The 20,872-nt window shown below is 39.2% G+C and overlaps 1 protein-coding gene across 1 annotated transcript in view; it reads left to right on the top strand.

The window, feature by feature from the left end:
- The first annotated feature begins 11,453 nt into the window (after positions 1–11,453).
- The window catches only part of LOC129770762 (FMRFamide-related neuropeptides), a 67,051-nt gene continuing 57,632 nt past the window's right edge, over positions 11,454–20,872 (top strand). The window contains exon 1 of the mRNA XM_055773814.1: positions 11,454–11,690. Coding sequence (XP_055629789.1) covers positions 11,672–11,690 — 19 coding nt within the window. The 5' untranslated portion in view covers positions 11,454–11,671. The remainder of the gene's footprint in view (positions 11,691–20,872) is intronic.

Raw genomic sequence — 20,872 nt, 5'->3', positions numbered from 1 at the left:
TCCAACTTCTGGCGCAGGTCCATCTCGGTAGTGAACAGACTGAGGTTCCTGCATTCAATCGATGACTCGGAGGATAAGGCCCTTACGTTCGCTCCGTCACCGAGAGCCCTCTCGACAAGATCCTTAAATTCAGAGCCCCTGATTTCTGGGTCTCTCTTCAGCTCGAACAGCATTTCGCCATTCTGAGTGCGCCTAGACTTCACCACGCTCTCCTCCAGTTTCTTGAGGCCAGGGTCCTCTCGCATTTTTTTGAAGAGGTCAGCATATGATACGTCGTCCTTGGCTTCGACGATGAGTGCATCGCCTTTGCCTCTCGCCCGCCGAGGATTAGGCTTCTTGTCATTTGGCCCCTGTCTCTTTTCATCTTCTTTCTTCTTTTTTTCCACCGTTTTCCCTTTTCTCTCCCTCTCTTTTTGCTCGTTCACTAATTTTTTCTTGTTTCTTCTCGTGACCGTGCTCCAGTCGTTTCTTTTGCTATCGGTGCCGCTCTGGTCGTCGCTGTCACCCAGCTCTTCGCTGTCGCCCTGAGCGACACTATCGCCTTGATCGTCGTTGTCGTGGTCGTCCTTGCGTTTTGACGTAGGATTACGTCTTTCGGGAACATATTGGGGTACAAATTGAAAAACGAATATCGATCGCATCGTGAAAAATGTCCAATTTCAAACGCTTATTGCTCAGTCATTTCATGACGGATTGATGAGATTTTTACATCAAAACATTGCGGCACTCTATAACAAATTTTCACCTTGAATAAAATAATTTATATCATGTAATTAACTATCGAACAATAGAAAAATCTCAACTCCTATCCAAATGGTACTGATTGGTCGAAATTGACGTCATTTCTTTTTCGCCTGCTTCGCTTCTTTCGTTCCCCGATAAGTCAAATATTTGCATGTCGAGCGAGTGGGGGGCGCCTATTTCTCACATACCAACTGATATAAAAGGACGGTAGCATTTTTGGATTTCTCATTCTCGTTCAACGCTCAGATCGGCAAACATCTGGGCTTCTAGTGTGCAGTGCTCTACAAATCAACCAACACCATACGGTGCGGCAAAGGAGAGGAAGCCATCGGCAACCAACGATGGATGCGGTGCGGCAAAGTGAGCAAAGAAGAGGAAGCAGCGGAGAGCATCGAATTAAATCTAGTGTGCATTGCTGGTGCACTCCTCTTCACATCAACAATTGGATGCGGCAAAGGAGGCCGAGGAGCGAAGTGCATGGTATCACACTCACTATCCGTCGTTTAGCTCGTCGTGGTTGTGCCAATCAAACCCTCGCAAATCGACGCACAGAAGCCGATGGCGCCAAAGTCAAGGGAAGCATTAGCGAATCCGTAAAAGCTACCGCTCCCAAAACTAAACTGCTACATCCGACCCAGCAGATTCCGTATAACCCATTAAACCATTCCAGTCCTTCTCAGGACTATCAATTTGTTTTGAAACAAAAGAGTTTATTTTACTGTTTTCCACTTACCACAAAAACTATAACTATGATCAAAAATACTGTTTATTTTTACATTTTCTACTAACAACTAACAGGGAACCATTATATCACGTCTAGAAATGTCTAAAATTTTCGTAGGGGCATATTGCAATAACCGATTCATTCGAGGAAATGTCTATAAGTATTCGATTAATCGAGCGAATATTCGTTGACCAGACATCGATAAAAGTTACGTCAAATATAATTTTAAATAAACATCGAAGTGCTAAATAATATATTTTTAATGAAATCGTTTTGGCGTAGGATTACATCTTTCGGGAACATATTGGGGTACAAATTGAAAATCGAAAATCGAGTACATTGTGAAAATTGTCCAATTTCAAACGCTTATTGCTCAGTCATTTCTTGATGGATTGATGAAATTTTAGCGTCAATCGATTTCGGCACACCATAATTTTTTTTTTATATTGAAGAAAATAATATATGTTATGAAACTAATTATTGAACAATTGGAAAATCTCAACCCCTATCCGAACGGAAATACCCACTTTTGATTGGTCGAAATTGACGACACGTGCGGCGGTTCCGCAACAGAGACATCAAAACCAAGCAGCCTGGGGGAAGTCGGCATTGCAAATACATGAAAGAAGGGGGAGCTTTTGCTCCCAGCGAAATGTGTTCCCTAACAGAGATATCAAAACCAAGCTGCCTGGGAGAAATCGGTTTGCAAATACATGAATGTAGGGGGAACTATTGTTCCCGCCGAAATGTATTCACTAACAGAGACGTCAAAACCAAGCTGCCTGGGGGAAATCGACATTGCAAATATATGCAAGTCGGGGGCATTTTTGTATTGAAAGTAAGGTGAGTGATACGATTAATTTTAGCAAATAAAATTTAAATTTGGAACTTTAATGTTGATTGCTTCGTGAAATTTCATATCAATAACCGATGTATTGTGAAAAATATAGCACAAGTGTAAGTGTAAAATTGTATATGGTAGCAGTTGTGTTAAAAATGACTTGATATATGAAACGATTTATTTCAATTCTCATAAATGAAAACCAAGGTGTGTTCCTGCTCGAGAACGGGTCGTTCGATTTATGCTGTCTGTTTTGTTGTGTTCATTTTCACCCAAGGAAAGTTTGTACGGCATGAAAAATAGTAGAAAATGTGATTTCCCATATGCTCTACATATAGTATTAGGTGTTGTTAGTCCAATTAAAATTCGCGTTGGGTTGAATAAACACTTAGAAAGTAAAAATTATAAAAGAAAATTACTTTCTCCATTCCAAGTATGTTTTCTCTACATGTTTTTACTGATGAGAAAAATTGATGATTGTGTTCGGTATTGGTAATTATCTTATATTATCTTATATATTGGTCAGTTTTTTTTCTTTATTTCATCCATACATATCACAGGAGGTATCTAGTCTAGGATCACAGAGAGCGGTTTTCATCATATCTCGTTCCACTTCGGTATCTTTTATCTGATACGCACCATCTAAAGACTGTTTACCATCCTTCTGTCATCATCAATCGGTAAACACTGGTCGAGTGAACAAACAATACCCAACAACCAAACAAAACGGTTCTTTTCAGGACCATCAAATCATTATCAAAGAGTTTAACGAGGTAATTCTTCAAACATATCCAAAATCAACAGATCATCTAACGGAATCCTACGTCAACTATGCGGTCGTGTCTCGGACACAACCCTCCTGTGACTTTTCTGAGCAGTTCTTCTTCTGCTGGTGAATTTTTTTTTCTTTTTTCCGAACGGTTTCGAGGAATCTTTGGCGTCACCTGACCAGCTGCAGCTCTTTGCAACGCTTCTGCGAGTGTTTTCTCGGCAGTTTTCGTCCTTTCGACGAGTCCATCGTGCTCCTTCATAGCTCGTCCCAAGAGAGATCTTATACCCGACACCCTGGCCTTGATCTCTTTATGCACGTTGGGTTTGTCCTGCACGAATGTGTCGAGTTCTTTGACCCTCATCATGATCGTATTCAGGATGATTTCTCCAGTCAGCCCTCCTTCCTGGGTTAAACTACCGCTGGACTTTGGCAGGAACAGGGGATTGATCCCCCTACTTTGCTGGGTCTCAGGTATTCCTCTATTACTGCCACTAGGACCTGGTGTTTCCACTTGTTTCAGTATTGGCGATCGCAGCAGCTTTTTACTACTGGCGAACGCGTTGGCTTGGTCACCTGTATCCATCCTACTGTTTCTTGGTTCTTCGTTGGTTTTGTTGGTTGTCTCCATTTTGGTTGGGTCCCAACTCCGGGCCGCTATCTCCGCTCGTTGTACATAGTCCCTTTTTTGTGATCCCATGGTTATATATGCAAGCAGTGAGGCCATGCAAGGGTTGACACGGTCCTTCATGGGGACCGTGTTCAGAGCCGGATCAGCGCAAGTCAGGAATGTGACATCTGATGCCTAGTACCTAGTGCCTAAGCCTAGACGAGCATCGAACGTACCCGAAGACTAGCCAAGTTGTTACCGGGACGGGGGCAACCGCACTATTACCCCACCCGCCGTTTGAAGAAGGTGTCACCCTTCGTTACTCAGGGAGCAGAATAGCACGACTGTCAGCCTTTAGCGTCGCATGTTGTCCGTTTCCATGTCATATCCGTTTTCCATGTCATACCAGTATGTTGTAATCAGGATCTTATTGGTGTCGACCCTGATGTGCTCGGCACTCCTCTCGTTGCTCCTGTACACGGTATTTCCCCGCGCATTCTCCATAGGCTTTACCGCGCCCTTACTCGCGTTGTCGCCTGATTAGTCGCCTTCTACGACAGGGACGGGGACCTCGACCCGGAGTGCTATTCTAGACCGGCAGCTCCACATAAGTGGCGTGTCACATTGATTTATGATGTGTGTTTTAATTTTAATTTGAATACTCGGAGAGCAACTACAATTTTAATACCTCCTGCACTCTATACATATTTCATTTCTTCATTATTACAATGCGGTAATCCGAGAACCCCCATGTTTGAGATCATTCAATACTTTTATCAATTGCTCTAGGTTCATACCCAAATGAAACGGTTGATATTTCGTATAATCCCACAAAAAATGTCAACTGACTGAAATTTGGAGAAATAGCTATTGATTCTACTGAAGCTTGAATGTGATTTCCTTCGTTTTCAATTTATAACAGCGCACTACAAGCCCAGACGAAATACACTCTGTCCAACTTCTATAAGACCAGGTGATGATCTTGCTGCTTTGTGTCATTGTAAACAAACAATGCTTCAATTTATATTCTAGTGTGTAGGTATTGGCGACTACCATACACTGCATGATTTTCATCTGTGTGTGTGCAAGCGCTGAGTGTAAACGAATGTTTTCGTATTTTTCAACTGTCAACAGTTTCTATAACACCAGTTACATTTTGTTACCAGTTTTTTTGTTTTAGTTGTTTTGATCGATAAATCTGGAAAATGCCGGAGGGAAAAATACTCACGGAGAGAGAAGAAAGACAAATCGATGCATTTCACCAAGAAAATGTTGGTATCAGAGAAATTGCTCGTACAATTGGACGATCCCATCAAGTAGTCCTCAATTATTTGGCGAATCCTCAAGGATACGGTAAGAAGGAGAGAGCTCCACGTAAATGGAAGCTCTCTGACCGGGAATAGCGGAAAATAGCTAGAACAGGTTTTTTTTATCCCATTTATTTATTTATTAGGCTCATTAGCATTTTAGCCGTAACAGAGTCGAGTTTTAATCGTGTACATGTACATATGTTTATGTTTCTATAAATTGTAAATTACACAGTAGCCATTTTTAGGCGTTAGGTTTTTCTGTTCCATTACATTATGGTAAATTACACAGTAGTAGCCATTTAGGCGTAAGGGTATTCTTTCTGTTCTTCCATTGTTCAGCAGACCGGACAGCGGAGACAGTTGATATTGATCATTGTTGGGTTATTAATAGAACAGCAGCCCGATGTTTCTCGCAGAGCAGAGCAGTTGTATGGATGAATCGATCTTATTTCGACCGTGGATCGATCTTCATCGCTGATGATGGTTGCTTGGACGTAGTTATTCTATAACAACACAAAGATGGTCAATTGAGGGTCCTGAGTTTGAACTCACGATCGATCGCTTAGTAAGCGAACGCGTAACCAAGTGGCTACGAAGAGCTCCAGCTAGAACAGGTTCGAATGCCTCAAAATCGCATGTGCAAGTAAAATATTTTAACTACTCAACTACTCGGGTGACAATTCGTCAAGTTTTGGTCAAAAATCCTCACATAAAGAGGGCTTGAAAGGTTAAAGCTGCTCATCTTACACCATCTCATATCGGAAGACGTCTGAGTTTTGCCAAAGCTCACATGAACCGATAGTGGGACATGGTATGTTGTGACAAATAATGTTTCCAAAAAAATACTTTTTTTTTTCACTGACGAAAAAAACTTCAATTTGGATGGTCCTCATGGTTTCAACGGGTACTGGCGTGATTGACGGAAGAAGGAACAGTATTTTTCAATAAGGAATTTTGGTGAAACACATCATTCAAGAATTACACACATATTCTGGAGTCCTCTCTATTACCGTTTATGCGTGGATATCGTCACAAAAAATCACATTCCCGCAAAACAAAGCTACTATTAATACCAGCAAGTAAACTAAGCAATGGATCAAGGACCAAAAACTTATTTTTTTAACTGGCCAGCTCGCTCTCCAGACTTGCATACTGTTGAAAATCTTAGGGGGATCGTTGTACGCAAAATCTACACTGGCAAGGCTGCCAATTATTGACATGTAAATCATCCGATTGTCTTGAATTTTTCATTGATAATAATTATGAATTTTGAAGTGGTCTTATAGAAACTGGACAGCTGAAATTATCATATAAATAAATAAACAATAAATAAACAAACAACTTTTTGTACGAAATTGACATTAAATATACTTTATGCTAAGCATTCAACAATGTATGAATTTATCTTCTTTAAATTATGATTGTTTGTGTTGCAATGAAATAGAATCAGGGTGGTCTTATAGAAGTTGGACAGAGTGTACGTTCGTACTAGTGATGTCTGATTTTTTAAATTAATTGTTAAACATGTAATCCAATATTTTTTAGCTGTTTACGATAATAATCGATTCATCATCATCAAAAAAGGGATTGTAATATATAGAGGTAATACAATAGAGGTAACATAACACACAGTGCGTTAAACCGTAGACAAAAATAAAATTTTTGTGTCTAATTCGTGTGTCTAATGCACTCATACTTGTTTATGTATGCCTAAAACGATGTAAACAAGTATTGGTAAGCTAGATAGAACATCACAACTTACTAATAAAGCAGCTGAACTATAAACTTCTGGCTAAATTGTGGCATGTGAAAGTTTTTGTAAAATTTCAAACGGATTTCAACTCGTTTCTAAAAGTTAAATCTTGTTTGACATCAAATCAACTGAAATAGAATGCAATTATCAAAGTAAGCAGGGAAAATGTTAATGGAAAGTGGCTTGATTCTGATGATATTTTTGAAAAAACGGGGGAGTTGAATTTGCAAAGAAATAAAAAATTATGACATCAAAATTCAAACTTTAGATATCGATTTAAAAAAAACTTCCACCAACTTTCGCTCTCAAACCTCCATAGAATTATTGAAAAATATGTCTTCTGTGAGGGCATATATGACTTTCGTGTAGTTTCCTGCAGTTCGATAAGATATCCATTTATCAATTGCTCCTTAATAATCAATTTTTTGAAAATTTGGTGAAAAGTAATGAGAATAGCAGAACTTTATGCGTATTCTGCTATCTGATCTTTTATCTGCCAGAAGAACAATTTTTTTACTATTACGACTGATTTTTCATTGGGGCCTATGTGGAAAAATGGAACTTTTTATCAAAAAATCATAATTCGATATCAAGATGTGTGATTAAAATATGATGTTCGGAAAAGTTATTGGAATATCATTGAACTATTCAAGAAAAATAATATTTTAAATACACTAATAATTAATTTGCATTTTTCGAAGAAATTTATAACATCTGTAGTTAAAAGAATAGTCATTCATTAAAAAAGCCTTTTGAGTATACATGACAACTTAAATAACGCGACAAAAATTAAGACTGGTTTGAAAATTTATGGTAAAAAAAATAAAAACTAGACAATTCACACCGTGAAAAGTTTCTAAGGTTAGTACCTTGTAACCTTTGTTACGCATCACTTCATGCCCCTGGTTTGGCATGAATTCGTTATCCTACATGAACTGCCATTTAAGGGGCATCTCCCACTCGGAGTGCGGCAGCATAACATTCCTTAGGATTTGGGCGTAGAGTTACTGATCCATGATCTTATCCACTCAGTATAGGGTGTCTACCCCGTACCAGGAGAAGAACCCCCACACCATAATACTCTGTGCCGTACAGAATCTGTACCAAAAATAACGAAAAAAAAACTATATCTTTCCAGATAAATCTGTACGTGTGGCAACACTGATCGCGAGTATAATGAAAATTTATTGGTTTGTATGAAGATGAGAGAATAAAAAATACACACAAAAATATTACTTTTATTCATCTTTTTCGACATGATTCTACAAGTATACAATGGAAAATGCCACATTTTACTCATATTCAGCGAGAACTCCAATAAAATATCTGTTTTTAATTGATAAGAAACTTACGGCTTGACTCATGTTGTTAATAATGTTACACTTTTCTTTGTTGATTTCTGATGATTACGCAGAAACGAAATAATGTAAATAAATTTCTTTTCCGCCAGATACCTAAATCTACAACAACTATTCGATACCAGACCGACCGGTCAAGAGATTTTTAGCAGATGGCTATTGTTTAAGAGCTGTCGTTGCTCTCTGAATTGTAAACATGCATTTGACTACAAAAACAAGCTGAAAACTGTATTTACATTTAACAATAATTAGACCAGTCACAACAAAACAAAACTTTACTTACACACTAAACAGAAAATTTTTGACAAGCACAACCAACCGACGATTGTTAATTGATCGGTAACAATTTATCTGCCATTTCATCAAGATCTGAGATGACCATTTTGAGAAAATCGACTTTCAGTTTTTGAAATCGATTTTTTTTCAGTGTAGAATTTCAAAAACTATTTTTTCAGTATTTTTTTTCTGAAAATTCAATTATTTTCCTAAAACTTTTTTGTAGGACTTATCATTTTCGAGTAAAAACAAAAATATTTAGCCCTTTCCATATGTTAGTCTAGATAAATTTTCGGAAAACTAAGTTGGCATACTTGCTTAATTAGGTAAGGTATTCACGCCCAGAAAGTTTCATTGAGTTCTGAGAGGGTCATGCCAACATCTGGTCGAGTTGGCGCGAAATCCGTCATATGCGGATTCATGTTCGATTTTCGGGGTTTGTTTTCCTTTTCTTCTCTTGATCAATATTCATTATCATAGTATTGTTTAAATATTAGGGATTAGCATGTAGAAATGGTACACATCACAGAAATTTGAAATTCATAATGTAACTATACAAAGCAATCACCTGTCCATCTTATTGTCCATTGTCCGTTTTACCGCACCTCCCCTACGGATGAATTATTTTAACGTTTGCTATGCGTCAAGGCCACATTTGCACAAGCCGATTGGATCGGAGTCAAACGGATTACAACATACTTAAATCGCCTTTGATCGTATCGCAAAATCAGATCAAGTTTTGGATCTGATCGGATTCCGGAGAATGAATGAATGTCTTTCGGATGAATGGAGTTCGGGTGAATGTAATGGATTCCATTAGCGATTGACGAAGAGGACTTAGACCCCCGACAATGATTACAGGTGATGTATCGAATGTGTCTGAATTGATCCATGGACAACATGTATAATAATCTAGGCTGTCAAAAAAGTCCTGCGGTATTTTTTTTGAATTTTCATTTGTTCATAAAATTAGTTACAATCATCTGTTTTAAGTCAAATATGCGCCGTTTTGTTCGATGACTTGTTCCCAACGAGATGCCAACTTCATAATACCCTTGTTATAGAAGCTCGCTTCCTTATTGGCAAAAAAAACTCGGATAGCCAATTTTCACAGGCCTCTTTTGTGGCTAACTTTTGACTACCTAGCTCGTTCGCCATGGACAAAAACAGGTGGTAGTCACTTGGTGCAAGGTCCGGACTATACGGTGGATGCAAAAGAACCTCCCATCCGAGCTCCCGGAGCTTCTGGCGCGTCACCAAAGAAGTGTGTGGCCTGGCGTTGTCCTGATGGAAGACAATGCGGCCTCTGTTTATCAAAGATGGCCTCTTCTTCATGAGTGCTACCTTCAAGCGGTCCAGTTGTTGGCAGTACAGGTCCGAATTGAGCGTTTGGCCATAGGGAAGCAGCTCATAATAGATTATTCCTTGACAATCCCACCAAACACACAGCAGAACCTTCCTGGCCGTTAATGAGGGCTTGGCCACCGTCTGAGCCGCTTCAGCGGGCTTCGACCACGACCGTTTGCGCTTCACGTTGTCGTAAGTGACCCACTTTTCATCGCCAGTCACCGCTTCAGAAACGGGTCGATTTTGTTGCGATTCAGCAGCGATTCACATGCGTCGATACGGTCAAAGATGTTTTTTTGCGTCAACGTGTGTGGCACCCATACATCGAGCTTCTTTGTGAATCTAAGCTTCTTCAAATGGTTAATAACGGTTTGATGACTTATCCCCAGCTCTTGGCCGATACTACGGCTGCTACTATGCCGGTTTTTCTCGGCTAATTCAGCGATTTTGTCGCAATTTTCGACGACAGGCCTTCCGGAGCGTGGCGCATCTTCGACGATCTCTACACCAGAACGAAAACGTTGAAACCATCGTTGTGTGGTGGAAATGGAAACTGTATCGGGTCCATAAACTGCACAAATTTTATTGGCAGCTTGAGATGCATTTTTGCCTTTGTCATAGTAGTACTGTAAAATATGTCGGATTTTCTCTTTATTTTGCTCCATATTTGCGACACTATAACTCACGAACGACTTAACCAAACAAAACACTCTCAAGGACTATATTATATTAAAATACCTTTCCAACAAGCTATAGTATGACTCGATACGATGAATACAACTAGAACTACGCGCTTACAACGACACCTCGCGGAAATACCGCAGGACTTTTTTGACAGCCTAATATGAGGTCCATCTTGAGAGGTTACGAGGTCAAGAGAAATCGATTGGCGATTGGATTGATTGAGGGTTCGATTATAGTCCATACTTATTGTAAATTCATGCGAAAAACATAAAAATAGCATGTGTTCCTAGTTTTTCTCTAATGATGTTGTGTGGTATGCTACTAATTTGTTATGAAGAGTAATGCGCATTAACGAATGCAAATACATCACAAGCCACATTATGTTTTCAAATTTTTCTTATACAGCTCGTTACCTGGCGCGTGAACCGGTGAAAATACCGTGAACCGGCGCTTTCGTAGATACTCCTGGTAAACATCGAAGATGTTAATATCATAAAGTGTCACTTTCATGTACGAGTTCTCCATATTGAGACTGTGCATTACTTTAGGAGATCTCAATAAATGCGTATTCAAAGTCCATAAGCTAATCGATTTAGTTTCTTCAATATCCTGGCGTATGTGAATATCCGATCGCCATGTAATTTTCAAGTTGCAACTCATCCCATAGCAACTGAAATATGACAAAATTGTAGAGAGAAGAAGCGAGTTATTTTGCTCAATAGATTTTTGCCGTTCGCGCGCCATGTAAAATTGCTCTTGTGCGTAAATGAGGATTTAAATTTCACCAGCCAGTTCGTCCCAGCGCTAGGACCAAGCTGTTAATAACTGTGGTGAAGTTAATAATGATAATCTGTAATCGTGATACCCACAACAGTTACCGCATGAAGGCGAGAAGCATGCTCTTTCCACCACATCTTCATCCATGTCAGCTGTGAAGCATTGTATCGTGAGCTCATTGCCGCACATGTCTGGAAAAAGCTCGACCTCCAGCAGTTATAAAACCGACGGAATCTTATGCTTTTCGGCCAGAAGATAAAAATTCCTGGTAAACGTTGGATCAACATTGAGGTAGATAAGGCAAGGCAAGCACAAGCCACAGGTGCTATCGCCTGATAAAGGATACTCACGGCTAAAATGAGAGCAGTATTCTCTACCTAGTGTGTATGTGTGTTGATTGTGAAGATTCAATATTTGAATTGTGGATTTGGATTGAGAGTAACGACGGTGCATTACAATTGGATACATCTGCGAAGTTATGAGCCTCCCAACAAGTGGTGAGCGACTATTTGATTATTAATTTTGCGGTAAACTAGAGAAGTGATTTTTCAACTTAAAAATTATTAAATTGACTGGTCGTGGAACGGTTGTGTTTTATTTATAGTTCTAACATACTTCATATTTCATATTTCAATTAATTCAGTTGTTAATAATTTGATATAATCGATAGAATATAGTGTTTAGAAGGCTTAGTGTGTTTAACTTAACAACTATATAAAATATATTTAAAAATATACAACAGTTGAGGTGGTTTTGGATAAGGTATCGAAAGTTTTTAAGAACAGTTGTGATCAAAATAAGCATTTGTATCATCTAAGATTTTATATCGCGGTAACAAATATTTCGCTAGTGAGTTCTAGAATACATGTTGTGAGTGTTCTATTGCAAGGGTATTTATTGAGTAAATCTGTGTTTGCGATGATTCTTAATTGAGTGAATAAATTTGAGGGTTTCAGCACACTCAAGATATTATGTAGAAGTCGAAGCATTGTGATCAGGATTCTAGTGGACTCTCAGAGCAGAATGAAAACAATATTTGGGTCATTTTTTTTTGTGTGGTTTGGTGTGGTGTTTTGGTGTCATAACAGAGTCGTAAATGTCGTTCAATAAAGCTTTGTCAATTCAGTTTGGGGGGTTCATTTCATTCTGAATGACAACCTCCGACCTCGCGGAACGATGAAGTCACCTTCCCCTCCGTTTCCTGCATTAGCTTCAGCTGCAGTTTACGATTGCGTAGATTGCATAGCATCGTCGGACGACCGGAACCAGGCTTCCGTTCAATGTTCGCCAGAAGTGTAAGAATATTGTAGATACCGGAACGAGTGAATCTGGCGAACTCAAAGTACTTGACGATGTTCAATTTCTTCGCTCCCAGTACGCACAAAACATGCTTCCGCAGTTCAACTGATAGCGCTATTAAATTTTGTTTGAAAACTCATGGGTTTATTGGGCGTTAAGGCGAACGCATGAAAAATTGGAAAAATTTGTTATTTTTTTCTATGCAAACGTTACTGTGAACAGCACCGAGTGTGTTGACCACATCCGCGTCCGAAAGTCCTAGATTCACTTTGAAAGCCTTCGTGGTCATTTCTGATCTATTGTCCTGCCTTGACGCCTTGATAGAGTAGGAAAGAGACAAATTTTAATTGAAACGATTTAGCACTGTATAGACGCTGGTTCTGGTCTTTTTCAGCTTCTTGCGATCCTTGTTGCTCAACTATGTCGGGTTTCCATAAACTTTGTGCAGAATTAAATCTCTTTTTTTCTTCCATCGCGCGGGACATCAAGGAAACGAACTTTTTTTTGCGCAGGAATTCGACCGTGAAACGAGTCCGTAGCTTCTGCCATGGTATGTGTGACGCCAACCCTTGGTCGTCATAGAAGAGAAAACTACCCGTTGTCAGCCTGGTTATGAGTTGATCTGTATCTCACAACTGATATTAATCCTAACAAAAGTAGGAACACTCTGCGGTCAATTGCTTCCCTGCCTGTCAGTATAAGCAACTCTAATCCTAGTACTGACAGATTTCGTTTCCTCGACGTAGATCGGAATCGTGAATTCCAGAACGAAATTCCCCAACACAGTAAACGCCTTCTCAATTTTGTTCAATCACATATCGAATAATGTGGAAATATGTGTGGAAAATAATTATTTCTTCTATAAGCAAACTTTTTTCCCGTTACCAGTTTTAGCCAAAGAATCCAAGGGCAGGTAAAATATAATTTACAACCAATCAATACACACAATGTCTTCGCTACGTTGCCAGTTGACGAAATGGAAGCGGATACAGCTAACGGGGGCACGCCGTTTATTTCTCAAGGGAATCCCCGGCGCAAAAATGTGACCACTCCCAAAGTTCAAGGACAAGTCCCTCCGGTGCTACCCCCTGTTAGCTTGCCCAAAAAATCGAGTGCAGCGGATAAGCAAAATCAGGTCCCTCCTGGCCTCCGTGGTAATAGTTCACCTTCGAACGACCCAGCACTCGAGGGGACATCAAAAACCCCAACTGTCCCTGTTTTTCCGTCAAGTTCAACTTCCCAATCGGGATTTATAAAGTTGTCTGACCTTGTGGATCAAATCTTCACGTGTTTTAATGTTTCCGACTCCATCAGAACCATTGTCACCGCAATGCTTCCAGTACTAAAGACAATTTTGCAGCAATTGATGCAAACATGGCCCCTCCTTGCAATGATTATCTCTCTTGATGTCTAATTTAAATAGAGAGGTCGGAGATATCACTGTTTTACAGTTTACTCTGTATAGTCAGCTTGTATTGGCCTCCGAGAGCTGCGGTTAGCCGCAACCAACTTGTTGACATGTGCTCACTCCTTCCTGAGCCACGATTAATCTTGGGAGGCTTCAACTCTCACGGAACTGCCTGGGGGGAACCGTACGACGATAATCGTTCATCGTTGATATATGACCTTTGTAACAGCTTCAATATGACCGTTTTGAACACTGGGGAAACAACACGTGTACCTAAACCTCCTGCTAACCCAAGTGCTCTTGACCTCTCGCTTTGCTCGAATTCACTATCGTTAGATTGCAAGTGGAATGTAATCCAGGATCCCAACGGTAGTGACCACTTGCCAATCAAAATTTCTATCACCAATGGGTTGAATTCTTCTGAATCAATAAACATGGCATACGACCTCACAAGACACATTGACTGGAAAAAATATGTGGACGCGATTGCTCTAGCCATCACTTCCAGAGATGGTTTACCTCCATTGGAGGAGTATAACTTAATTTCTCGTTTGATCTTTGACAGCGCGGTTCGCTCTCAAACGAAACCCATCCCAGGTTGCACTATTCGTCGAAGGCATCCCAAACTATGGTGGGATAACCAATGTTCCAAGCTTTATCAGGATAAATCGAATGCATTCAAAGTTTTTCGGAAACGTGGAACCATTGAGAATTTTCAAACGTATTTGGACCTTGAAAATCAAAACTTGATCAAAGGGAAAAAAACGTGCTTATTGGCGAAATTTCGTGGGAGGTTTATCACGAGAAACGTCAATGAAAAAATTATGGAAAGTGGCTCGAAACATGAGAAATCGCTCTTCATCCAATGAAAGCGAGGAATATTCACATCGATGGATTTTTAATTTTGCACGAAAGGTTTGTCCCGATTCCGCTCCAGTGCAAAGAATTATTCGAGATATACCACAAGATAGGTGCGATCTTGATTCCGAATTTTCGATGGTAGAATTCTCTCTTGCTCTCCTTTCATGTAACAATTCTGCTCCGGGATCGGATAGAATTAAGTTCAACTTGCTGAAAAATCTCCCTGATGTGGCGAAACATCGCTTGTTGAACTTATTCAATCGGTTTCTGGAGCATAATATTGTTCCAGATGATTGGACACAAGTACGAGTTATAGCTATTCAAAAACCCGGAAAACCCGCGTCCGACTTCAATTCGTACCGCCCAATAGCAATGCTGTCTTGTATACGGAAATTGTTGGAGAAAATGATCTTGTTTCGCCTTGATCGATGGGTTGAAACGAATGGCCTACTCTCACATACACAATATGGGTTCCGCAGGGACAACGGGACGAATGATTGTCTTGCGTTGCTTTCTTCAGAAATTCAAATGGCCTACGCCGAAAAAAAACAAATGGCTTCAGTATTCTTGGACATAAAGGGGGCCCTTGATTCTGTTTCAATAGAGGTTTTGTCAGATAAATCTCGGGGTCTGCCGACAGACAATCTCGGGGTCTGCCGCCTCTATTGAATAATATGTTATATAACTTGCTTTGTGAGAAACATTTGAACTTTTCTCACGGAGATTCGGCAGTAAGTCGGGTCTCTTACATGGAACTCCCCCAGGGCTCATGTTTAAGCCCCCTTTTGTACAACTTCTACGTAAGCGACATTGACAATTGCCTTACACAAAATTGCAGCCTAAGACAACTTGCAGATGATGGAGTGGTGTCTGTCGTAGGATCAAACGAATCCGACCTGCAAGAATCCTTACAAGATACTTTGAACAATTTTTCAACCTGGGCCATTGGGCTAGGGATCGAATTCTCCACGGAGAAAACAGAGATGGTGGTTTTTTCTAGGAAGCATAAACCAGCAAAACCAAAGCTTCAACTTTTGGGTAAACCGATCACTCATGCTATGTCATTCAAGTATCTTGGGGTCTGGTTCGACTCTAAATGTACTTGGGGGCCCATATTAGGTATCTGAGTAAAAAATGTCAACAAAGAATAAACTTTCTCCGTACAATTACCGGCACCTGGTGGGGAGCCCATCCCGAAGATCTTATAATGTTGTATCGAACAACTATTCTCTCAGTGATGGAGTATGGCAGTTTCTGTTTTCAATCAGCTGCCAAAACACACCTCATTAAACTCGAGCGAATTCAGTATCTTTGTCTCCGTATCGCGTTGGGATGTATGCCCTCAACGCATACCATGAGTCTCGAGGTTTTGGCAGGCCTACTCCCACTAAAAGATCGCTTCAATTTATTATCTCTTCGGTTCCTCATCCGGTGTAAGGTTATTAACCCATTGGTGATCGGAAATTTTGAGCAGCTGATCGAGCTAAATTTTCATTCTGGATTCATGAGATATCATGAATTCGTCTCCATGCAGGTTAATCCTTCTTCGTATATTCCCAACCGTGTTTGTTTTCCTGACTACATCAATTCCTCTGTGCATTTTGATCTGTCCATGAAGCAGGATATCCATGGAACATCAGATTATCTTCGATCGAGGATCGTTCCAACGATCTTCGATGCAAAGTATGGGGATATCAATTGTGATAATATGTACTTTACTGATGGGTCCTCTATGAATGAGTCCACAGGATTTGGAGTGTTCAACGAATTTTTTAGCACCTCACACAGTCTTCAGAATCCTTGCTCAGTGTATATTGCTGAATTGGCAGCGATACACTGGGCGCTGGACAGCGTCGCCTCACGACCTGTTGAACACTATTACATTGTAACGGATAGTCTTAGCTCTGTCGAAGCTATCCGTTCAGTGTGGCCGGAAAAGCACTTGCCGTACTTCCTTGAGAGAATACGAGAAATTTTGAGTACTTTATCCAGACGCTGTTATGTCATTACCTTTGTCTGGGTCCCTTCACATTGCTCAATTCTGGGTAATGAGAGGGCTGACTCATTAGCAAAGGTAGGTGCAATTGAAGGCGATATTGATCAGCGTCAAATCGCCTTCAATGAATTTTATTCTTTAGTCCGCAAAAATACCATAGTTAACTGGCAACGCAAATGGAACGAAGATGAATTGGGCCGGTGCCTCCACTCGATTATCCCTAAGGTTAGCCTCAAACCATGGTTCAAAAGTCTGGACTTGAGTCGGGACTTTATTCGCACCTTCTCCCGACTCATGTCCAATCACTGTTCGTTAGATGCTCTACTCTTTCGTATTAATCTTGCCGACAACAATCTTTGTGTTTGTGGCCAAGGTTACCACGACATCGAGCACGTTGTTTGGTCGTGCGAGCTGTATCTTGTCGCCAGATCGAATTTAGTAGTCACCCTTCGGGCCCGAGGAAGGCAGCCCATGATGCCGGTGAGAGACGTGTTGGCTCGGTTAGACCTTGATTACATGTCCCAAATATATGTATTCCTTAAAGCTATCGATCTTCGTGTGTGATTGTCCTTATACCCTTAGTTTTTCATTTTCCTTTTCCTTTGTGAGAGATCGGATCCCTTCTTAAGAATAAGATGAAATGTAAATACATATTAGATATAAGATAGGTTTAAGAATTGAGTGTGATGAGTGTGATTGAGAGTGTGAGTGTGATCATTGTCAACATATCCTCATATCCCCTCCTTTTCCTGAAGAAAATATGTCACCCTTCTAAACTCGAGTTGACCGCGAGTAATCGGTTTCCTATATTATTAACATTAGAATTAAGGAAAAATGTATATATACTAGTAACAATACAGTAAGGAGTTCGGCTCCTTTAAACCTATGTAACTGAGCCTGTAAAAATAAACGATTTAAATAAAAAAAATAAAAAAGTATAATTTGCTCATTTGCTCATTTGCTCATATTCAATGGTTGCCTGGATCTGTCTTTTTGATTTTCGTTTGGAATATATAGGTTTTCGATGCAACCTAGCCCGAAAATCTATGCATTTGATCTTAGCGAAGATGATTTTTTCCAATACTGCCAACCATTACTCTCAAGGATGATTTTATTCGACATATTTTATCTTTATTTGGCAGCGCTGGAATAAATCATTCTCCTTCGTGGATAATAATGAGTTTTCTTAAATTTTCCGAAAAACTATTCTATTATCCGATAGAAAAGAAATGAATCGGAGAATGAGTTTATTCCAACTGGCCTAACGGTTGGCCCATAATATTTTCGTATTTCGAAGGAAGTCCGATTTCCCGCTGAGATACGTTTTCGAATCTCCTTGCTGGTATACAAGTAGATCTGGGGTGTTCTTATTACACAACATATTAGTATTTTCTAACGGCTCTTGACTTATTTCATAAATGGTAGGGGAAATGGGGGTGAGACGGACATGTTAAGGAAAACTTCAATTGTATCTTTGGAAACTCATGTTTTCAAAAATTTAAAAGTAGTTTCTTACAGTTCAATATACTGGTTTTTGAAATAACTGGCCAAATGTTTTATAAAAATGTGTTTTCCATGTTTTTTTACTGAAAATAAAACAAGCCGAAAGGTAGAACATTCTTATCGGTGCGGGTATAATGGACATGTAGTGGGAAGGATATGGACAGGTTCATAATATATGAAGCGTAGAGGTTTATCGCTCGCGAGAGGAATAGGTTCACTCTCTCTCATTGTTTGTGCATCCAGTAACTGAAATAGAACAAAAAGAGAAAGCAATATAAAAGAAGAGTTCAATATTCTTCCCTTCACTTTCCATCATGCATTGGATGTGATTATGGAAGTGACTGCCCATTCAAACCCCCCCCCCAGTGCAATTATTTCAATAATTTAAATTTACCACTTACGAATGAATTTACTTTTCCATACATTCCTAATATCGCTTCTCTGTCAACTCACAAACCGAAATATAACCATCAGTGAATTCAATTTTCCAATTAAACCACTCAAAATGCTTAATATCGAAGCCGCAAAAGTTACATCCACACGCGGAATCATGTTCGATTTTGGTTTTTGTTTCCCTATTCCACTTTTGATCAGTATTCATTGTCATATTATGGTTTAAATATTATAGGATTGCATGTAGAAGGATTTCCCATAAACAGAAATTTGAAATTCATAATGCAACTATACAAATCAACCACCTGTCCATCACACCCCCACTGTCCGTCTTACCCGCGGCTCCCCTATACATATTGACTCACTTTTGCTGTTTTTGACAAAATATTGTCTTTATGAATGAAAATTAATTGATTTAAAAATTCATTACAGTTGATTCGTTGTGGCTGAACGCAATTTCGAAAAATGCAAATCAGCCCTCTTAACACGGTTTTACCCTTCATGGCAGCCCTTGACTGTCTTACTTACCAAGTCTCGAAGAAGTATTTTCAAGAGTTATCTGAAACAGAAAAAAAATCTATTAAAGATTCGGATAAATATGAAAAACTATCTCTTTGGAGAGAACGTGCACTATCCTCCGATGCCATGTTGTTGGTTTATGGTTCAATCTGATTGAATGCTGAATTCCTTTTTTTTCACACAGAATTTTTGTTTTGAAGCTGTTGTCAGCTGTCCGAATGACACGGTAATTTTATAGTCGATAGATTACCATTTTTTGCTCCCAGTGGTGTAAGTTACTCAATTTTGAAAAAAATGGCGATTGGTTCGTTTTGGCAGAACCCCAACCAAGTATACGGTCTACAAAAAAAATAGAGGAGCAGAGTCGAAATTTTGAAGTGATTTTTGAAATGCTGCAACTTCGTGAAAAAAAAATGCATGAAGATGGGTTATATCTCATTTTGAAGCTTGTATGATGATTGCATGTAGTGATGACATTCACACATATACATATGCATTTCCAAATATACGCACATTCCACACCCAAAAGCTCATGAAAACGAATGATACGAATCGTTTATTTTGAGAGTACGCATAGCATTTTGTTTTTTTTGGTGCAGTTTGCAATGTAATTATGTCATGTGTAATGTAATTTTCTCCAAACTTTGATCGATCGACAAGGAAAAAAGGGTTGATCGCATCAATATGAAAGGTTCACAGAAGTGTAGGGGAAATACTAGGCTAAAATTTACCTGTAAACATTAGAACTTACTACAATATTTGCAAAATTACAGAAGATTTTCTAAAACACCAACAGACCAATACAAATATCTCTACAAAACATAGATGACTGGCTAAAATGGAAAAAATGAAGTTAAACATAAGTGAAACTAATTACATGGTAGTATCGACACGCTGTCATGATAGCTACAGTCTAAGTATAAGAATAGATGAGCAACCTTTGGAAAGACTATAATGAATCAAACATCTTTGCGTTGTTCTAGACAAAACGCTGCTTTTTGAAGAGAACAGGGTAAATAGGGTTTAACAGGGTAATTGGTTTGTTCAGTCGGAAATATGATCTTGGTTTGTCTACTTTTTTGAATTCAATTGAATTTTGAATGAAGTTTGAATTTGAAGTTCAGTGCACCAGTGTCAAATCAGGTATTCAAATGTTTCCAAACACATAAATAAAATTCTTTGTTTCATGATTTACAGTAGTTTTATAGAAAATTTCTACGGATTCTTTTGTTTTAAAGGTTTATAAAATTATTGGTGTCAACGCGCCCCTCATTTGAGCTAACTTTTCAGAACATTCTGAAGAAAGCCTAAATTATGAATGGATCAATACGATCACAGTAAACTCAAGTAATGAGAAATGAAACATCTACCTGAAATTAGAATTTTTTCATTCAAGAATGGTGATTTCTAAAACCAGACAAACCATGGCCATTTTTCGAACAAACCATGATCAGAGGTGGACAAACCATGATCACTGTTTCTCTTTGAAGAAGATCGTTGAAAACATAATATAATATTTGGATAATCTTACGCCTTATGGTATTATTAGCAACTAGAGACTTGGGGCTTTTCAACAAACTTGATTACATGTGATTATCACGAAGAAAATTCGATTTGCATTTACTAGTTGTGTGAAAATACTCTAAATCGGACAAACCAAAATCATGTGCCGTAATACAAGACAAGGAAGTGACCTCAGA

This window comes from Toxorhynchites rutilus, chromosome 2 (assembly GCF_029784135.1).
Source record: "Toxorhynchites rutilus septentrionalis strain SRP chromosome 2, ASM2978413v1, whole genome shotgun sequence".
NCBI classification, from domain to species: domain Eukaryota; kingdom Metazoa; phylum Arthropoda; class Insecta; order Diptera; family Culicidae; genus Toxorhynchites; species Toxorhynchites rutilus.
This window is presented reverse-complemented; position numbering and strand designations above follow the sequence as displayed.